Source organism: Herpailurus yagouaroundi, unplaced genomic scaffold, assembly GCF_014898765.1.
Source record: "Herpailurus yagouaroundi ecotype Mexico unplaced genomic scaffold, PumYag 100, whole genome shotgun sequence".
In the NCBI taxonomy this organism is placed as follows: Eukaryota; Metazoa; Chordata; class Mammalia; order Carnivora; family Felidae; genus Herpailurus; species Herpailurus yagouaroundi.
In genome coordinates this window covers 78,410,155-78,432,045 of record NW_024412391.1, presented here as the reverse complement: position 1 = coordinate 78,432,045, position 21,891 = coordinate 78,410,155, and the positions used below count along the sequence as shown (strand labels likewise).

Sequence of the window (21,891 nt, the reverse complement as noted above, 5' to 3'; positions counted from 1 at the left end):
ATAGTATTCTTCATTTGATATTTTTAAGCATATAAAAATGCAAAAATTGTATATTAACTAACCTTACTGCAGTAATCACTTTGCAACACATACATACATAAAATCATAACATTGTACACCTTAAACTTACACAATGTTACATGTCAATTATATTTCAATAAGCTGAAACATATTCAAAAACTATTCTTAGCTCAAGAGGCATACAGAAGCAGGTGGTGGACTGAACTTGGCTGGTGGGGCATAGTTTGCTGACCCCTGTCCTAGATCATTGTTTCTAAAGTTGTGGCCTCTAGACCATCTGCATCAGAATCACCTAGGGTTGGGAGTTATAGAGAATATAAATCCTGGGCCCAGTGAAGCAGAATTTCTGAGCACATTCAGGATACTAACAAACAGCTGTGAATCCCCACCTCTAGAACGGTTGTGATGCTTTCATTTTGTGAGTTAGTATTGGGGAGCCAGGAAGCAAGGTTCTAACAAGATGGGACAATAACAGAGCAGGCTCCTTAGGGACCTATTTTATAAGACTTATAGGTACCGGAAGAACATCAACAACAGGACTCCATGCTTTCAGTGATAATTTTTGAAATTTTTTTAGAAGTAAAAATAAAAAAAAGTAAAACCTGGGAATTCTGAATGTTTGCATTTAAAATACATGTTATTTGGAATATCAGGAGGTGTGGCATGTCTTTATTTAACTTAAACTCTATAAAAATAGAAATGTATTCATGGAGAAGGAAAGAAACTCATATTCCTTCTTAAATATAATGTATGCAAGACTAAAAATATAAAAAGGAAACCATTGTTATGTTTCTGCTCCAAATGAAACTGTAGCTGAGTCCTTTGTATCCATGGCACATTAAAAACAAATGATTTATTTCATTATGAGCAAACACTTCTGAAGGGCAGATATAATGTATTTCTAAAGATCCTATATAAACTCATTTACTTAATACACTGAATTATAAAAAGTCATCTCTAGGAAGAAGAGTCATCTGGAATGCTGTGCCCTTTGGCCAATGTGGATCAAGAGAAGCTGGAATCTGAATGGATCTGATAGTTTCTGATCCACAAACCATCATCACATGCATTTTCCAAATCATTCCCAAAGTCTTAAGGAAAGGAGTGGAGCAGGGGACAAACGAGGACTTGACTCTAATGTCCAACACTAGCCAAGACTTATTGAGAAACTCCTCTATATCAGGCACTGTTATCAGTGTTTTACATGGATGTTCAGGTTTAATCCTCTTAACAAAAACACAAGTAGTTTTACATTTTATAGGCGAGGAAACTGAGTTTTTGAGATCATAAAGAACAAGTCTAAGATCCCATGGGTCAAGTCAGGACACAAATTTGAGCTCAGGGACGGTGCCCCTAACAACTACACTGGCCTCCCAACACCATCACATTGAAAGGAAACCAGGCCTTGGAGGGTTTTCTTTCACTTAAGTTGGGGAAGAAACCAGAGACTGGGTGCTGGGTAGACTTGAGAAAAATGGGTTGAGCTTCATGGCAAAGAGGCCATCACTCTGGGGTGACATTGTGCTGGGTCAGGAGGAGGCACCCCTATTGTCTGCTAGGACACAGGGCCTACCATGGACAACTGTGGATCACCCTACCAGGAAGAGATACAATATTTTTTCCTTGTATGGTAATGATCGTTTGGGAACCAGTGAGCCAGGTTCCTAATAGGAAGGGATAATGACAGAGCAGGCTCCTTAGGAGTAAACCTATTTTACAAAACCTCCACCCAAAGAGGGGGACATCAATAGGGGCCACCACAGACTTCATTAGAGAGGGCACCTGGGCTCTGGCAGAAGTGGACAAGGGCATCAGATGAAAGCTCAGACTCCAGACACAGATTCAGAGGACACCCAACCATTCTGGGTGAAGGGATCCACCAATACCTAGTGAACAGGGATTGGTAATCCAAAGAAAAACCACTTATTTGAGCATGTGTTAAATGTGCTTAAAATAACTACTAATAAACTGCATATATTTGAATCAATGCTTTTTTTGGTCCTTATTAATTTCCCAAGTTAAAGAACACCTTCAAGTATGGCTCAGCAGAATAACAGTGGGACTAATTAGACCATGCCTAATGAAGTACAGATGAGTTCTCCCCAAAACTTTGAGAGTGCTGTTTTGAATTAAAGTACTTTCAGACATTCTGGAGTCAAAGTATAATGCAACCTTTATGATATAATAATGACAATTTAAAGTCTAAGTACGTTTAGTAGATAGAGTCATTTTTATAGCATAATATAATATTTTTAAAGGGCAGGAGTGATAAACACAATCTCTGATCATTTCTGGTAGGAATGAGGTTTTATTTCCCTGTAAGAATTTGTGTTGTTTAAATATGGTATGAGGTGAATATAAGCTTTTAAAAACTGTATTTTGCTATTACTTTTTAACAAATATGCAACATATAAAGAACTTTTACATCACATATGTGAACTAAAGTTCACATTTTCCACCTATCACTCTGATTACGGTTGTTAACCAGTCATTCCCTGTATTTCTGAAGCAGTCAATTTAAATTCTAGGCTGTCATGCAAAAATATCAAAAAGGACCTCCTTATACACTGATACTTTCAAAGACAGCTTGGGCGATTCATTCTTCTGAGAAAAAATAAAGGGGGAATAATTAGGAGGTCTCTGATCCCTTCTTCTGATGCCACATCAGATTTTGGGCATCCACAGGTTTCTGTGAAAAACCTAGAAACATGACCATCCTTCCATGTATCTGGCTGTCTCAGAAGTCTTCTTATTCACCATTTCTTTCTGTGCCTTCCCTGGACAGGTTTTCAGTGTGTTAAGACACATGCCTCACAAGGGTCATTATTTTTATAAAAGATGAAAATTTTTATAAACTTCTACAGTTTAGAGAAATTTGTTGAAGTAAGTTTCTTAGGAGCCTTAGGGGAGGTCGTTATTAATTTGGTATAAATCTCTTCTATTAAATTAGAAGATTCTGTCATTAGGCCAGGGTCAACCATTCCACAGACCAAGTGCATTTTTGAATATGCAGACTTTAATTTGAATACAAATCACCTGGTAGATGTTGTTAAAATGCAGATTATGATTCAGTAGGTCTGAGGTGGGATGCCAAGATTACTTCGTCTCACAGGTCATGAGGATGGCCTTGAGAAGCAAGGTGCTGCTATAAAGTTATCTGAGAAGGCAGCAAGCTTTGCCGGCAGAGAAAGAAAAGGAACCGAGGCAACAAGGGCAGGGAAAATCCCTGGTCATTGATGTCAGAATATTCTTCAGTGAAGACACAACTACTTGAAATTTTGGACATGTGTGTCTGTCCCTTGAAGCAAGAAGTTTTAGCATTCCTGGCTCTGGGCACTAAATGCCGGTAAGAACCCCTTCATTATGACAACTGATGAAGAAAAATGGGCTTAATAACAAACAGAAATTCAAGTCATGCATTCTTGAAGTTAAAATTAAAACTAAGAAACAGATCCTTAAAGTTTCATTCCATCAGACAAGCATTGTAACACTTTCATACATGCTGAAGGTTTACTAGACAAGTATGGTAACTTCTCCCACCGTACGGCACCAACTGTCTTCAAATAGCCTTCCTCAAGTTTGCTAATTTATGACGAAAAATCCCCCCTCCCTCTCCTGTCCTAAAGGTCTCCTTTCCCTTACTTGATCTTTTCCCTTTTGTTGAAAATAGAGCAATTCTTTGAAGGTCCTTAGGCTGAGGAAAGCCTGCCATTGAGAAGTACAGGTTGAGAGGCACAATGTGGTCATCCAGCTATTGACTAATAAGCACTTGCCCCCTTTGAGTCTGAAGTGCAGGTCTTATAAAGAAAATTTTTAAAAAGTTTTATTTCAGACTCTGATATTGAGTTTTTTTTTCTTTTCTTTCATAATATAACCTGAAAATTCCCTGGAGTGGGGAATGGGGTTAGAATGAGATGGACTTCAGTTAGGAACCATTATTGGAAGGAAAAATCCACATAGGAGAAAGGAGGGAAAAATAAATCAAATATTTTTAAAGTATATTGTTGGAGAGTATGTGGCTCCCAAAACAAAACTGGTAAGCAAACTGATGAATTTGCTCTTCTGATAAGAGCAAATGGCTAAGCACTATTTGTTAAATGTTAAAAGATATAGATGCCAAAAAATGTGATTTTGCGTCTTCTGTTAAAAGAATGATCCTTAGTTTATGGACAAATAGAAGTTAAAAGTAGAGTATGATTGTGTTGCTGAGTTTGTATACATTTTTATAACTTCATTATAATTAAACTAATAGTATAGTTTTAACACATAAGAATATTATATTAAATCTATTCATTTTTCCCAATATATGTGAGCAAGGCTGTTTGTTCTTTCAATTGCACCAGGAAATTGTTGCATGGACTCTTGACTATCAGAGATCTACTGACCACTTGGTGAGATAGCAGTGCATTTATAATTTATTAAAGGTCCAGGGATCTTTCAGTTTGAAAGGTACAGTGTGTCTTGTGCAGATTCTCTTGATAAATTCTGAAGTGGGATAATGGTAACTTCACTGCTAAGACTTCACAGGAAATCTTGATCTGAAGAAATGACAAGAGTATTTACAAGCTTTCTCGGGGAAATGTGGACTGTTGGGAGAATCTTCCTGCAAGAAGTAACATTTGACCTGAATTCTCAAGGGTGCTTAGGAGTTTGCCAAAAACTATGAGAGGGTTTTTTCATGCAGAAATAAATACATTTCTATGACAATGGAGTATAAAACAACAGTTGTGTGTTGCTAGGAGAATATAAGTTCCATGAAGGTAGGGAGTTTTAATCTGTTTTGCTCACTGCTATACTGTAGAACTTGAAATGGTGTATGACACATGGCAGATGCTCAAGAAATATTTATGAAACGAGGAATGTGACATGAAGTTAAAGAGGCTGGTGTGGACTAGATGATGAAGGATTTGGTTGTAAGATAAAAAAAATTGGTCTTGGTTCTCTAGAGGCCATGGAAAAGTACATAGACCATGTGGATGATCATGGTAGTGGTGGTGAGCCTACAGAGTCATAAAACAAAAGTTAGAGCAACCAAATCTAGGAAATTTCAGTTTTGGAAAAATGGACAAAGAAAAGGATTCACTACAGCAGTCTGAGAAGAAACAGAGAACTGTAAGACCACTAGAAGCAATAACTGTCTTGGAAGCCAAGGGAAGAGAGATTCTGGAAGAAACGAGAGATATTCATTTGACAAATAGGAAGCCATTGTGAACATCAGAGAGAGCATTTGCCATAGCATGATGGGGACACAAACCAGACAGCTGTAAGTTGAGAGGTGCAAGACAAGTAAAAAAAGCACAGATGTTAAGTAGAGTTTATTCTTCCAAGAATAGTGGTCTTAAATAAATTATGAAATAAAGTGGGATATATGTAGGCACATACATGGATAATATTTCAAGAAAGTTGTCTGAGAATGAAAGAAAAGTGAAAGAGCATGGCTGTAAGGTAACGAAGAATCAAGAAAACATTTTTAATGTATGGGGCAAAATTCAGGAATTTTATAGGTTAAGGTTAAGGGTGCCCAAAGAAAAAGGAAGTTATAACAGTACCCATGGTAAGAGAATATTGATGAAGCAGTTCCCTGAGTGGACAGGAGTGGCTTCCTTCCAGAGCAAGATAAAGTTGGTGTCTGAATAGACCTACAAGTCTTCCTCTGAATCTAGAAGAAAAGAAGAAAGGATGGGCCTCTACAAGCTGGTTTCTAAGGCATGAGGTAGAGGAACTTAACTATAAGCACTTGGGATGATGGAATTAGATTAGCTTCACCTAATGTGGATCTAATGAATGTATTTAGTAGTATGAATATTTTAATTTCATTTTGATTATTTTTAAATACAGAAGTGGGGCCTTATGCATCAAATATCAGGTATTCAATGAGATATTGAGCAGGCCCCCAAACTCATTTCTGATTGCTGGCATATGTGGTTTGGGCATAGGAAAAAAATACTAGCTAAAATGTTAACATTCTTCTCAAGTTTAGAACCATTTAACTGAAATGGATTCATCTATGCTTCCCTCACTAAATTTCATTCTAAATTTTAGTGAAAGCATCACTTTGGTGCAATGTTTTCCAATCTACCAGTAGAAGGTGCTTTGTAACATAAAACTGTTGCTGAACTGAAATACATTATAATGCTCATTAAAACACACTCTCCTGGAAATGTAAAACTGATTTATCTAATGCACTACACAATTCTCCATAAATGTACCACACATTGTGAAATAACGTTAATTAGGAGGAGAGGCAAAACAATACATTTTCTTTAAGTTTTAGGGCAATTAGCATAACTTTCATTAATACGGCATAATAACTGCAATTATTTTCATTTGCACTTTTGGTAGAATTTATATTCATTATAAGCCTACAGTTTCATATTCTGCAATTTGAAAAAATGAACATGACTTTGTATTTTATAGCAAGATAATGCTGTAGGTGATTTCATTCATTTATTCAACAAGTGAGAGCCTACATGGAGGTGCTGTGATTCAATAGTCTTTGTGGCAAGATTTTCTAAGTTTACCATCTGGAAATCTCTTGCACATAACTTTAATTGCACTCATCCATTTAATTTTCTGCTCTTATGTGTAAGCAGCTAGCACATTGGAGGCAGAGCACATTTTTAAAAAATGTTTATTATTTATTTTTTGAGAGAGACAGAGACAGAGCACGAGTGGGGGAGGGGCAGAGAAAGAGAGGGAGACACAGAAGCCAAAGCAGGTTCTAGGCTCTGAGCTGTCAGCACAGAGCCTGATACATGGCTTGAACCCACAAATCATGAAATCATGACCTGGGCCAAAGTCAGATGCTTAACTGACTGAGCTACCCAGGTACCCCAAGAGCACATTTTTGTATATGACCAGCATAGTTTCCTAAATACAATGTATTACACAATAGTGGCAGATAGTGAGGAATGTGGTTTGGTTTTTGTTTTTGGGGGGAGGGCTACTAAAGTTTTAAGATTTATAGAACTAGGGGAATTTGAAACTTTCTTGGTAAATTTACTATATACTGGTCATTATTAGATTTGAACTTGTAACTTTTTTTTAAAGTCTTAATGAAAAGACACTAAGATTCTCTACCCCCACATAAAAATAATTTGTATGAATTGATTGAACATATTTTACATAAGAGTAAATTTGATCATCTTCCTGTAGCTTCAGAATTATTGGCTATAACCATCATTGCTTTTTTTCCTTTTTCCCTCTGAAATCTCTTGATTTTGCTACTGTCAAATTTGGTAGAAGATTAGTAAACTTCTAGGCTGTGAGCTCAAGGAAATTACCATTGTGGATTAGAAGGGAGCAGGATATATGTTTCGAAGGTAACAGATGAAAAAAAAAACTACTCTTTACAACTCCTTTGTCCTGGGGTCCCTAACTAATGAGTGTATATAATGTAATGAATGTAAATAAGCCCATGGTTTAGAAACATTGAGAACTATAGAGGTTTTGAGACATATGGATATTACAGTTGTTTTCAATTTGCAGAGGGGGAGCTAGTGGCCAGAGAACCTAAGTGACACACTCAAAGTGGCCATGTGAATTAGGAGCCTACGTTTTACTAGAAACCTGGTATGCTGATTCTAGTTAAATGCATTGTTCATCATCTCATGCCAATAAACCTGTATATTTTTCCCAAGTGAAGACATTGTATGACAGGTTTTATAGCCATATAACTGGCACAGTTGATGGATTAATTTACAAGATCAATCTGTTATTACCCATTACATTTAAAGTAAACTCCGTAAGAACAAGGACTTATTTTGTTTACTGGATATCCCTGTGTGTAGATCAGCATCTGGGACATTTTTGAAATGAAGGGAGAGGAAGAAGACAGACAACTTAGGCAAAAATTTGGTATATGACCAGAGAGAAAGGAGGGCCCAGGTTACTTTAAAAGCCCATACAGGGGCGCCTGGGTGGCGCAGTCGGTTAGGCGTCCGACTTCAGCCAGGTCACGATCTCGCAGTCCGTGAGTTCGAGCCCTGCGTCAGGCTCTGGGCTGATGGCTCAGAGCCTGGAGCCTGTTTCCGATTCTGTGTTTCCCTCTCTCTCTGCCCCTCCCCCGTTCATGCTCTGTCTCTCTCTCTGTCCCAAAAATAAATAAACGTTGAAAAAAAATTAAAAAAAAAATAAATAAAAGCCCATACAGAAGAACATCACTAGAAAAAGAGTTTTGTCCGTTTTTGTACGCTCGGCTGCATTACGCGACTCACACATGCATTTTCCTGATTTTTGTTTTGTGACCACCCTTCTCCTCCTAATGTTACAACATAATAAACTAATTTCACAAGTATACATGCCAAGCTCTGAAGACAAATAAGAAATAAGACACAGACTTTGCTTCTGAGGGAAATTGGCTAGCATTTAAAGAACCAATAGTTTCTTCTAGTTGACATTTTTGTACATATCCACTAGAACAATTATTTACACATATTGATGACTATGGAAATGTAAATATTAACATGCCCTTTTTTGTTTTGTATTTAAGACATCCTCAAATTAGTAAACAGGGTAAATAAAGAGTAAATACCAAATCAATAACTAACAGTTATATCTTGTCACATGCAGATCAGATTTACCATCTAATAAGACACTTCTATTCACTCTTCCTCTGATATTTAGAAATGGCCAACAGATATATATTTAAACAAAAAAACCCCTGATATATTAACTCAACTATTTAAGTGATGTGTGTGTTGGGGGGAGGTTGTGGTAGACTGGGTATTTTATGGGTTAAAGAGAGTCTGCAGTTTAAAAATTTTTTACTTTTATGTTAAAGAATTGAAGAAGTTACTTGTCTCCAAGAATCTCTTGGATACAATGGATGGCATTCCCTGTCCCCCACCCTATCAGCCCTGAAATGAGGTCTGAAATGAAGAGGTATAAGGTCCAAAAGGACCCTAACACAGAATAACCTTTTACTAACTTAGCCATGAGAACAAATATGAATGTTAGTTGGTGATAAGAGGTTGATCTGACATGAGTTGACTGGCAGAAAATAAGATAATCTAGTATAATTATGAAAGGGGAAAGTGTACTTTCGTTGTCAGATTATATATAAAATCACAGTACATGTAAATAAATGCGCTCTATAGGTTCAAATATGAAAGAGGCTTTGTTTTCAAGTCACCAAAACACTGATGTCAACTCCTTTCCAATTGGTTAACTAAATTTTTAAAAAATGAATATTTTTTCAATTGTTAAGTCCAATGTTAAATTCTCAACCTATCTTATTCAGCACTTGGCATAATTGTTCACACCTTCCATCTTGAAACATTTTCCTACATAAGGCTCCCAGTACCCTCCTCTTATATCTCCTCCTTCTTCACAAGTCATGCTTTCTTAGCCTTTTGTTGCTCATTCTTTTTCTTCTTGATCGCCAAAGTTGGAGGTTCTCAGTCCTCAGCCCTCAGAATGTTTCTCTCCTTTATTTATGCTCACTCCCTGAATGTCTTGCTCAGTCGTAAGCTTTAAATACCTTCCACATGCCAGCCATCACCACTTGCACAACTGTAATGTATCTCAAGCTTGGCCTGTTCCTAACTGGACTCCTGATCTCCCCACAGTCCCCCACAAGCATATCCATGCATCATATTCATCCTATCAGGAAAATGCGATTCTGTTCTTACAGTTTTTTAGGTCAAAATTTGCAGTCTTTGATTCCTTTCCTTCTCATCCATCAGCAAATCTTGCTGTTTTTCCTTTGAGATATATTTAGAACCATTTCTTAACCACCTCCATTCCTACCATCCTTCTCCAATCTCCCTCTTCATCTTTCATTCGGATTGCTGTGAAATCCGACTCACTTGTCTGCCTGTTTCCATCCTTGCCTACCCACAGTTTATTCTCAACACAGCAGCCACACTGAGCTCTTTCAAATGTTGTATCTTCTCGCTACTCTGCTCAAACACTCCAAAGGCTTCCCATTTCACTTGAAAGTAAAATCTAAAGTCATTTCCATGGCCCATGGCTACATAAGACTTTACATTCTCTGTCTCTCTATAGCACCGACAATCTCTCTGACCTCATCTGTCATTCCATCCCTTCCTCACTCGGCCACAGGAGCTTCCCTCTTGTTACTTGTCTACATCAAGAACAGTCCTGCCTCAGGGCCTTTGCCCTGCTTAAAATGCTCTTCCCTGTATATCCCAAACAGCTTGCTCCCTCTTTCTCCTACCCTTTACCCTGTTGCTCAGTTTTTCTTCACTGCTATCTCTAATGTATTTCTTTGTTTTTTACCTAATTTTCCCCTAGAAGGTAAGCTCCCAGCACATAAACCAGTGCTGAGCACACAGTAGGTCCTCAACAAATACTTATGAAATGAATAAACAAATGGATGAATAAACCTTATATATCCAAGCAAAACCCATCAAAAATTTCTTTTCATAAAGTTTGGGGAAACTGACATAACGTAAAACTCTAATTAATATTAGAGTCAGAAGATAGAGATTTGAGTTCTGTTTCTGCTACTTCTAAGTGGTATGACAACAACTCTACAAGTAATCCTAGCATCCTGTCTCTCTTATCTTACCGGTCATCTGTGCAACAAATTCCCCATTTGGTGTACACCTTGTGAGATCCATGGCATTTTCCATTTTTCATTGATGATTATTCACACCTCTTATATTTGGGGACCATAAATTGTCCATCCCCTTACCTAGATACACATTCATTGAATTTGGGCCAAGTACTGAACCTTGAATTTAAGTTTCTTTATCCATGAAAGTTGGGTTGAGAGAGAAAATGTGAAGAGAACATGTGAGTTTAAAAACATATACCATTGGCCCAAGTGTACCTCAAAAGCCTACAATGAATCATATTACAATATCATGTTACACAAAATATTTCATCTCACAGTTTCACATAATCAGTGGTTATATATCCCTGATGTGCAGTTCAAGGTGCAGATAGCATATAAGAAATATCAGAAGCAGAGTAGCTACTACATAGCTGACCCCAAACCATTCCCTCATTTCTGGGCAGACAGGGATACTATATTTCCAAGCCTCTTATGGTTAATGGGATCTAGAGCTGAGTTCTGGCCAATGGAATGTGGGAGGAAGTGATGTACACCCCTCCCAGGACTGACCCCTAAACCATTTTATCTGCCAGCTGGTTAGAGAGGACTCAGCGGGGGACTTCAAGACCTTAGGGCATGGAGATCCACCAGAGAGAAGAAGCCTTGTTTCCTGAGCCATCACGTAGAGGAGAGTTGCTCAGGAAATCTGCTATTCAGGAAAACATGAATTGGAAACCATATGAGTGAGAAATAGACTTTTATTTGAAACTTTAAGACTTAGTTGTTAATATAGCAGCCAGTATGCCATGGTTGTTCACCCTCATGGTGTGGATTTATTACTTGGCTTGCTGTGTCATATATACTCTTTTCTGCTGACATCAAGTGGAAAGTTGGATTACATAAGGGTGATTGTGGGATATCCACTGTGATTTTTGCTTAATCTCTTTGGATAGCACTCTTTTCAAATAACAAGTGCTTTTTCTCTCCCAGAAAGAGTCCTATATCAGATCCTTGTTTACTGGTGAATGTCAACTCTCTTTCAACAATTTCTAAAGTCTTTTGTTGTTGTGGTAATGAGTTTTAAAATTTGATGTGCTTTTTAAAAAGTATCTTTTATAACTATAGCTAACTAGCTGTGTATACATTTGTCCAAACAAGTAGTGACCTAAAATAAATGCTAAAATATTTGGTGTGAAAGGGTATGACGTATGAAACCTAGTCTTAAGTGGTCCAGAAACACACACACACACACACACACACACACACACACACACACACACAATTGAGCAAATGGGGCAAAATGTTAACAGCAATGTAGGTAAATGGTATATGGTGTTCTGTGTACTATACTTGCAATTTTTATGTGAATTTGAAACTTTATCAACAAAAAAATTTAGAAAAACTGTTAGCAACATTAAAAATATCAATACTTCTTATAGCTTTGCTTTTAATATGTTCCCTGTGCAGTTTTAAGTTTGTGATACAATGTTTTTGTGTGATACGGTTTTTAAAAATTTAAAGCAGGAATTCTCTACATATACACAATTCACTGTGTCCCTAATTGTTATGCTTTGTCCTCAAACATAGCTCTGATATAGTGTATGCTACTTCTCAAATACTCTGAATTCTGTTTGAATGTAAAAGAAAGAGAAGATGTGCATTACTGATACTTATTAATTGTTATACATTGTGAGCATATGAAGGGAATATTCTGATCTAGTGAGAACCTTTGGGATCATGCTTTTCAGAGATAAGAAGGGAAATTTTCAAATACTGATCAGCTGCGATTTATGGGAGTTTCACAAATTAAGTAGGGGACTTTGTTGCATTTTAATTTTTTTTTCAACGTTTATTTATTTTTGGGACAGAGAGAGACAGAGCATGAACGGGGGAGGGGCAGAGAGAGAGGGAGACACAGAATCGGAAACAGGCTCCGGGCTCTGAGCCATCAGCCCAGAGCCTGACGCGGGGCTGGAACTCACGGACCGAGAGATCGTGACCTGGCTGAAGTCGGACGCTTAACCGACTGCGCCACCCAGGCGCCCCGCATTTTAATATAAATAAGAGTACAATACGTGACAAGGATTGATTATAGTAATCACTCTGGAATTGCTTTACTCCATACATCAAATAACAGCCTCCTTGGGCAGAAAGCATAATGTTTCCCTATACCATACTAGGTTGAGCATCAGCCAACAAATTATTTATAAAATAAACTATATGTTTCTTGAGCCATTAATATAGAAAAAGTGTTAGTCAAACTAATCAAGAAAATAGCACCACTACGAAATGAGAATAATAGAAATACTCTTAGGTAAAGTGGACATAGAAGACACAATTGGAAAATACTTGATTCAATTCTATTTAAATACATTTGAAAACATGAATGAAAGAGACAATGTTTAGGATAATATAAATTATAAAAACAGAGTCCAGCCAAGAAACTCTAAGAAAAATAGAAACTCTAAGATTATTTACTGTGGAAGAATTTGAGAAAGTTGCAAAAGGTGTCCCTCTCCTCCACAAACCAAACCAAACACAGAAGCCAACCCACTAGACCCTGATGATTTCAAAGGTGTATTATATCCTCAAAAAATAGATACCTTCAAGGTTACTTAATTATGTTAGAGCAGAGATTGATGGAAAGTTATTGATTACTTATATGACATCAGCATCACGTTGATAGCAAATTTTGACAGTAAAAAGTAAGCCAAAACAAAACAAACTCCCAAAAGAAAACTTTAGACCTATCTCATACATGAAGGTTGGTACTAAATAAATACATAAATAAATAAATTTTTATTTACTCCGAGAGGGAGTGTGAGCTGGGGAGGAGTAGAGAGAGAAAGAATCTCAAGCAGGCTCCAACATTGCCAGTGCAGAGCCCAGTGTGGGGCTTGAACCCACAAAATGCAAGATCATGACCCAAGCCAAAATCTAGAGTCTGATGCTTAACTGACTGAGCCACCCAGGCACCCTGGTGCAAAATTATTTATAAAGAAATAGGATCTAGGAGTACACTGTAAGCATAATATAGCTTACTTCAATAATGAAAGGATAGTTCAATACTAAAAAATTTCTTAATTCAATTCATCACAGTAATAAATCAAAGGGGAAAATACTGATCATCTCTGTAGATGGTTCTTTTTTTTTTTTTTGGTTTTTGATAAAATTCATTATCCATTTTTGATATAGGATTCTTTGTTTTTAATTTTTTTTAAGTTTACTTATTTTTGTGACAGAGAGAGACAGATCATGAATGGGGTAGGGTCAGAGAGAGGGAGACACAGAATCTGAAACAGGCTCCAGGCTCTGAGCTGTCAGCACAGAGCCCGACGCTGGGCTCAAACTCACGGACCGCAAGATCATGACCTGAGCCAAAGTCAGACGCTCAACCGACTGAGCCACCCAGGCGCCCCGATATAAGATTCTCAATGAAATGGGAATTGAGGGGATATTTCTTTCTCATGGTAAGTATTCATCTCAATTAAAAGGCCAGTATTGTGTTAACTGTGTAAAATGAGACAGCTTCCATTTAAGCCAGGAATAAGATAGGAATTTCCATAATCTCCATTACTAAACAACAGTATTCATGAAGTAACAGTCAGCTGTGTTAAATAAGATAAATCACAGGTATGCAAATAGGAAAGGAGAAGACAGTGATTGCTATTTGTAGGTGGTGTGACTGTATGCGTCCAAATCCCATGAAATGAACGGAAAAATATATGAGAAACAATAAGATAACTCAGTAAAGTAACTGGTTATGAAATTAATATTTAAGAATAAAACCTAGGGGGATATGAAATATGCAATAAATAAACAAAAAGCATATTTATGTGGCATTTCATTTGCCTCCCTCCAATGGAATGTCAACTCCATGAGAAAAAGAGTGTGGTTAGCTTTGTTTATTGCTTTATCCCTAGTGCCAAAAAAGTGCCTAGTACATAGTAGGCACTCAAGGAATGTTTGTTGAAAGAAAGAAGACATCGACATTATAGATTTACTCTCTTGTGTAGAGATAGATGTGCAAAGATACATAAATTTTTTTATAACAGTAAAAGACTAAAAGCAACCAAAATATCCATTAGTGGGTATCCAATTAAATATGCTATTAAAAATAATGAGATACATTTTTGAACTAATTGGTGAAGTTCTCTAAGAGAAATTTTTATGTTAAAAAAAGCAAGGAGCTAGGCCATAATACAAGTCTCAACACATTGAAAAGGACTGAAATAATACAAAACATGTTCTTCTCCAAGTAGACATTATTTGCAATTAATGGAAAAGAATTGGGAAATCCTAAATGTTTGAAAAATAAACAACACATTTCTAAGTAACCTATGGGTCAAAAAAGAAATCGTCAGGGAAATAAAAAAATAAATACCTTGAACTGGATGAAAAGGAAAACAGAGCCTATCAAAATTTACGAAACTAAGCTAAAGAAGTGCATACTGTGAAGTTTATAGCTTTAATGCTTTTATTAGAAAGAGAGAACTAGAATCATTAATCTAAACTTGAAGACAGAAAGGCAAAGTAAATCAATCACAAAATAAGTAGAGGAGAGGAAATTATAAAGATTAGAGTGGAGCACACTGAGATAGAAAACTGAAAAACAATGAATCTAAAAGCTGGGTTTTAGGAAGGAATGTTATAAAATTTTGTTAAAAACTTTACGCTAACAAATTTGACAACTTAGATGAATCGTAAAAATTCCTAGAAAGAAATAAATTACCAAAAAACGATTCAAGGATGTTGAAAAATTGGAATAGGCCTAAATCAAGAAAATAAATTTAATTAGCAAACAATTTTTCTACAAATAAAAGCCCAGCCCAAAGGGCTTCACTGGTGAATTCTATTAAACTTTTATGGAGGAATTAACATCAATCCTACACAAACTTTGAGAAAAAAAGAGGAGGAACACTTTGCAACTCATGTTATAAAGCCAGTATTATCAATACACAAAAGCCAGACAATGACATCACATGAAAAGAAAACTATAGAAAACCTCTCCCCAAATAGGTTCAAAAATTCTTAATAAAATATAAGCAAACAAAATTCAGCAACACACAAAAAAAAGAATTATACACAAATGGGATCATCCCAGGAATGCAAAATTAGTTTAACATAAAAACAAATCATGTAATATATAACACTGTATTAATAAAGTGTAAAAAACACTCAATCATCTTAATAGTTTCAGGAAAAAAAACACCTGTTTAAAGTCAAGGTACATTGATTATTAAAATTCTCAACAAACTAAGAATAGAAGGGAACTTCCTCAACCTGATAAAGAGCATACAAAAGCCCTACATCTAAAATCATACTTAATGGTGAAAAACTAATGCTTTTCCCCTAAAACTGATAATAAGACAAGGATGTCTGCTTATATTCACTCACATGAAATATCACAACAGAGGTTCTAGCTAGTGTAATAAGGCTAGGTAAAGGAATCAAAGGCATACAAATTGGAAAGGGGGAAATTAAACTTTATCATCAGATAACATAATAATCTCTGTAGGCAGTTTTATGAAATTTGTAAAAAACCTCCAGAACTAATGAAGTGTAACAGGGTTGCAATGTATGAGATCCAAAACAAAAATCAAATTCATTTCTATATATTAGCGACTGACAGTCTGAAAATGACATTAAGAAAACAATTCCAGTCACAATAATGGCAAAAGAATAAAATAGGAATAAGTTTAACAGAAGAAGTATAAAATCTGTATATTGAAAACTACAAACCATTGCTGAGAAATTAAATGGGATTCAAATAAATGAAGAGACATACCATACTTATGAGTTGAGAGATTCAGTGTTAGGTTGGCAATTCTTCACAAATTGTTCTACGTATTTGGTGTAACACCAAAATCTCAATAGGTCTTTTATTTAAAAAAAAATAAAAATAAAAAGGAAAACCATAAAATTTATATGAAAATGGAGTGTTGTATGGAAACCAATTTGACAATAAATTTCATATATTGAAAAAAAATTTATATGAAAATGGAAAGAATCTAGAATAGCCAAAATAACAGTGAAAAGCGAATAAAAAGTTAAAGGATTCACACTACCTGATTTCAAGACTTAATATAAAGCTAAAGTAATCTAAAAAGTATGGCATAACCATATGGGTAAACATACAGAGAATGGAGTCTAGAAATAAAACCTCATATTCATGCTAGTTCATATTTTATTAAGGTGCCAAAGCAATCCAAGAGGAATGGGTAGGTTTTTTTTTTTTTTTTTCAACAAATGGTTCTAGGACAATACAATATACATATGCAACAAAATGCATTTAGACCCTTACCTCACACTATGCACATATGTGATCTTAAAGTGGTCTAAATGTAAGAGCTGAAACTATATCTTTTAAAGGAAGCAGGGGGGCGCCTGGGTGGCGCAGTCGGTTGAGCGTCCGACTTCAGCCAGGTCACGATCTCGCGGTCCGTGAGTTCGAGCCCCGCGTCGGGCTCTGGGCTGATGGCTCAGAGCCTGGAGCCTGTTTCCGATTCTGTGTCTCCCTCTCTCTCTGTCCCTCCCCCGCTCATGCTCTGTCTCTCTCTGTCCCAAAAATAAATAAACGTTGAAAAAAGATTAAAAAAAAAATAAAGGAAGCAGGAAAAAGTTTGTGACCTCAGGTCAGGCAGAGATTACATAGATATAACACCAAAATAATAATCCACATAAGAAAACGCTGATAAATTGGACTTCATCAAAATTTAAAACTTTTGTGCATCAGAAGGAACCATCAAGAAAGTGAAAGGACAAGCCACAGACTGGGAGAAAATATTTGCAAACGATATATCTTATGAAAGACTTGTAATCATAACTTCTACAACTTAATAAAAAGATAAATAGCCCAGTAAATATTCAGATGGACAAACTATTGAGTAGTCATGCCTTCAAAGAAGATATATGAATACTAATAAACACATGAAAACACGGTAAACACATAAAAAGATCAGAGAAATGTAAATTAAAATCACAAGAAAGGTATCATTATACAGACACTAGAATGACTATAATCAAAAAGATTGACTATACCAACTAAGGGCAACAATGGGTAGAAACTGGAAACCTCATAAATTGCTAGTGGGAATGTAAAATGGTATAGTCATTTTGGAAAACATTCTGGCAATTTCTTAACAATTTAAATATATACTTGTCATATAACTAGTGATAGCAGTATCACTCTTAGCTATCTACTCAAGAAAAATGAGAGTATATGCACACACAAATGCTTTTATCTAAATGTTAACAGCAGAACACCTGAATGGCTCAGTCAATTAAGCGTCTGATTCTTGGTTTCAGCTCAGGTCATGATCTCACAATTAGTGAGTTTGAGCACCATGTTGGGCTCTGCACTGACAGCACAGAACTTGCTTGGGATTCTTTCTCTCCCTCTCTCCTTCTCTCCCTCTGCACCGCACCCACCAGAATAAATAAACATTAAAAAATAAATGTTCACAACAACATTATAAGTGTTGAAAACTGAAAACAACTCTTTATGTTCATCCACTTGTGAATGGATTTAAAAAATGATAGATCCATACAATGGAATACTGTTCAGTGATAAAAACAAACAAACTACTTACACATGCACCAGTGTGGGTAAACCACAGCAGCATTATGTTGTGTAAGAGACTACATTTATAAAAAATTTACAGAAAGGCAAAACTATCCAGAAGGCTTATTAGTTAGTGATTTTCTGGGGCTGAGGGAGCTTGAGATGATGTATATTCTAAGGATTACAGTGATTGTTACACAACGTATCATTTTAGCACTTAAAGTGGGTGAATTTTATGTTATATGAATTATACAACAATGGTGTGTGTTAAAAATGAATTATACCCCAATAGCCAAGATATTTAGAGCAAGACATTTATATTTAACCTACTACAGATATTCATGGATATGCTAGTTATGTATACAAAATTTCTGAAAGTTTCTATTCAAAAAACATGTTTGCCTCTGAGAAAAGAACTGAAAGTCTGGCACAGGAAAGAGAATTACTTTTCATTGTATACCCTCCAACACTGTTAAAAAAAATTACACCATGTATATTATTGTTTTAGAAACTAAAAATCCTAGTAAATTATTAAAACAAACAACCACAGTTCTGATCTAAGGACACAGGCATGCAAATTTGCTCTTTAAGGTCTATACTTATCTGAATGAGGCTATAAGCACTTATGAGTAGCCTATAATAAGATAAAGCCAATTTCATCACAAAACATGGTGTTAGTTCCTAATAATTTCAGACAGCTGAGTGCAAATTGTGGGAATTTTGGGAAACACGAGAGGTTTCTGACTAGAAATACTTTAAGCATCCCTGGGTACTGCATTCCATAGGTGATTGTAGGGGCCACAAAATAAAAAAAAAATTCCTCACCCCCAAACACAAACAAAATGCAAATAGAATGTAACATGCTGGAGGACTAAATGAGAGGTGAAGAAAATAGGGGGAAAGAAAGAGCAAGAATAGGGTTGTCTAGCAGGGAGTGGGCATTTATACATACATAGATGATTTCAAAATACTTCCTCCTGCTATGCCAAGCCTTTAAAAAAAGTCAGTACTTAATGATTTGTACACAAACTTGTTTCTATAAATCATATGCTGGATATAGTGCACAGTGATTTTCAGTATACCTTTTAATATCAAGAACCTGTTACAAAGATTTGCTTTTCAATTGCACGCTATGAAGATACGGCTATTTAATTAAGAATATTGGTTATAATCTTACACAAGCAGTGGTAGAAATGAAAATACACTGTCAATATTTAATTATCAAGATTCAAGTGCTATTTTGTAACAATGCCTTAGGAAGGTCAAATTTAAGACTTCTGCTACCATAATTTCCCTTTTTTAATATAGGAACATAATACTTTGCATACCGTCGCTCAAAAATGCTTAGTATTTGATGTCCATTTTCACACAAGGAATCAATAATGTAAATATTTCCTTGAAGTGGAAACACCTGCAGAGAGGGCCAAATAAATCATAAAAGGTGCTTCTTTTCAAGCTTTGACTGCTTTCATTTGCATTTCAAACCGACAGGGCTCTCATGCTGTTTTTAGTGCTCTGAATAGACAATCACATATGTTTGCCACACATGTGTTCTTCATGCATGAGTTCCTTACAGTACTACCCCTTCTGACCCACCCTTGCTGTAGCTTCGAAGCTCATTTACACTCAACAGACATTTCATGAACACCTATTGTGGGTCATTCGACATGAAGAGCAGGACCACCATTGTATTTTCATCACAATATAACAGATGAGGCTTCTGAGGCTCTTGGACATTAAGTATCCTAAATCCCAGAATTGGTAAGTGGAAAACCAGGACTTAGCCTGAGTCTTTTCTTTTATACTCTATTTTCAAGAATCCTCCCTATCTGTAGCCCCTCCCTTCTTTCTCTCCCTAGTTTGACTGATAATTAAGAGCAAAGTAGCACAGAAATGAAGGAGGGGCCTTCTGCGTGGCCCCATTCTCTCCTCCAGAAGGTAGAAAAGAAGAAACACCCAGGGCTCAGAGATCCTACCATGCTCCTCACTGCTCCGATGTTCATACTTCACCTAGAACACCCAGCCCAGAACTCCAGCCCTAACCCTGTTCCATAACTTTCTTCCCAGGTCATGGAGGGCACCATGAGTAATTATCCATGTGGTAGTGAAAGAAGTGTCCTAAGCATCCCAATTCACAACTCTAAAAAGATTTTTCTGCAACAATCAGTTTCCAATGGTTCTTATGGGGATTATCAAGACTATACTTGAACTTGGAAAGGGTTGAACTAGCTAGCCTAGAATCCTACGCACAATACAGAATATTGGTTTGGTTGGAAGACTCAGATTTCTTAATTAAGTCAATGGAAACCCAGCCTGAGATTTCTACAATCGATACATTAATGAACTTTTGGAATACAGCCCACTTATATTTGGGGATTCAATCTTTACCCTCCAAATTCATATTAAGGTAGATTTGTAAGACTGCAAGCACTATGTTTATTGTGTTTAATGTAAAATAGGAGAATATATATTCTAAAAATTAAAAAAAAAAACCCATAGCTTCCTGGACTCTTTTCTCTTTTAGTCTCTTAGAGTGTGTTCTCATTCAGCTCCAGAGAAACTTCCACTTTTATGATATTATTGTAAAGGTCTTACTATTTTACCTGCATATTTTATTGATGAGCCAGTGTTATCTTACCTCCTCGATGGATAATCAAAGAAGTCTCGCTTCCAATGGGACAGTCCTTAAGTATATCCACTACTTCTGTATGGCTCAGGTTCTGTACATTCTGCTGGTTGATCTCAACAATGAGGTCGCCTTCACACAGGCCAGGGCATCCCTGAATGTCAAGTATTTGTTTCACCCGCTGTCCTGTAGGACTATCGGCAATAGTGAAGCCAAAGCCCTGGGCACCTTTCACAATGGTTAAGGTCATAAGTTCAGCTTGGGTGGCCCCAGATGAAGCCATAGACACATTGTCATCATGGACGGGTGGTGGATACGTGCCATCTAGTTGACCATCCGCTGGCATTGAGTGCAAAGAATGAGGTGGCCGATCTGTTATATCTGGAACTGACTGTGAGGTCCGAGAAATGTATTCCAAATATGTTTCATAGTTATGTCTTCCATTGACCATCACTGGAGGTGGCCTCTCCATTATTGCAAGGGGTGGCACCATGCTGTTAGCAGGATCTTCAGGATCAAAGGGCAAAGGGTAGCCACGACACAACACCAGGTTGACACTTTGACCGATAGGAACAGACTGGAAAAGTTTGACTACATCTGCATGAGTGTGTCCAAGGACACAAACTTCATTAATATAGACAATGACATCACCTGCAAGGAAAAAAGAGAGAGATTGACAACATGAGGTAAGTTCAATTAAAGTTGACATAGAGAAATGGAATTATTTATGAGACTAGTAAAAGAGGCACTGTGTTTCTCAGTAAGCAGTGAGAAAATCAATTAGAATAATATTTAAATTCACCGTAGGTGACTCAAGGTTACAACAGGTCTGCCAACAAATACAATGATCAAATGACGAAAAAAAATCCTATTTGGTTATTCTTGGAGTTCAGAAACAGCTTTGTATTCAGAAAGAAAGGCTCAGGAAGAAAAGTTTAGATGAATTTGTGCCTTGAGGAAGCACACATTCTGTGCTTCTTTTTCATCATCATTTCCATCTTCAGTGCAATTCAGTTAATAGAATTTTCAAACTACTGAGAAGTGGTAGTCGTAAGTTTTGGATGAAAAAGAAAGCCCCAGTATATATAGAGATAGAGACAGAGACAGAGACAGAGATAGAGATAGAGATAGAGATAGAGATAGAGATAGAGATAGAGA

General features: G+C 36.5%; 1 protein-coding gene and 1 long non-coding RNA gene across 4 annotated transcripts in view; one reads left to right on the top strand and one right to left on the bottom strand.

Moving 5' to 3' along the window:
• Positions 1-21,891, bottom strand: part of MAGI2 (membrane associated guanylate kinase, WW and PDZ domain containing 2) — a 1,342,154-nt gene that overhangs the window by 226,433 nt on the left and 1,093,830 nt on the right. For all 3 annotated transcript variants that reach the window (XM_040472823.1, XM_040472822.1, XM_040472824.1), the window contains one exon: positions 20,746-21,384. In XM_040472823.1, the coding sequence (XP_040328757.1) occupies positions 20,746-21,384 (639 nt within the window). The remainder of the gene's footprint in view (positions 1-20,745; positions 21,385-21,891) is intronic.
• The window catches only part of LOC121028813 (uncharacterized), a 16,692-nt gene continuing 13,059 nt past the window's right edge, over positions 18,259-21,891 (top strand). The window contains exon 1 of the long non-coding RNA XR_005789445.1: positions 18,259-19,868. This is a non-coding gene — a long non-coding RNA (uncharacterized LOC121028813). The remainder of the gene's footprint in view (positions 19,869-21,891) is intronic.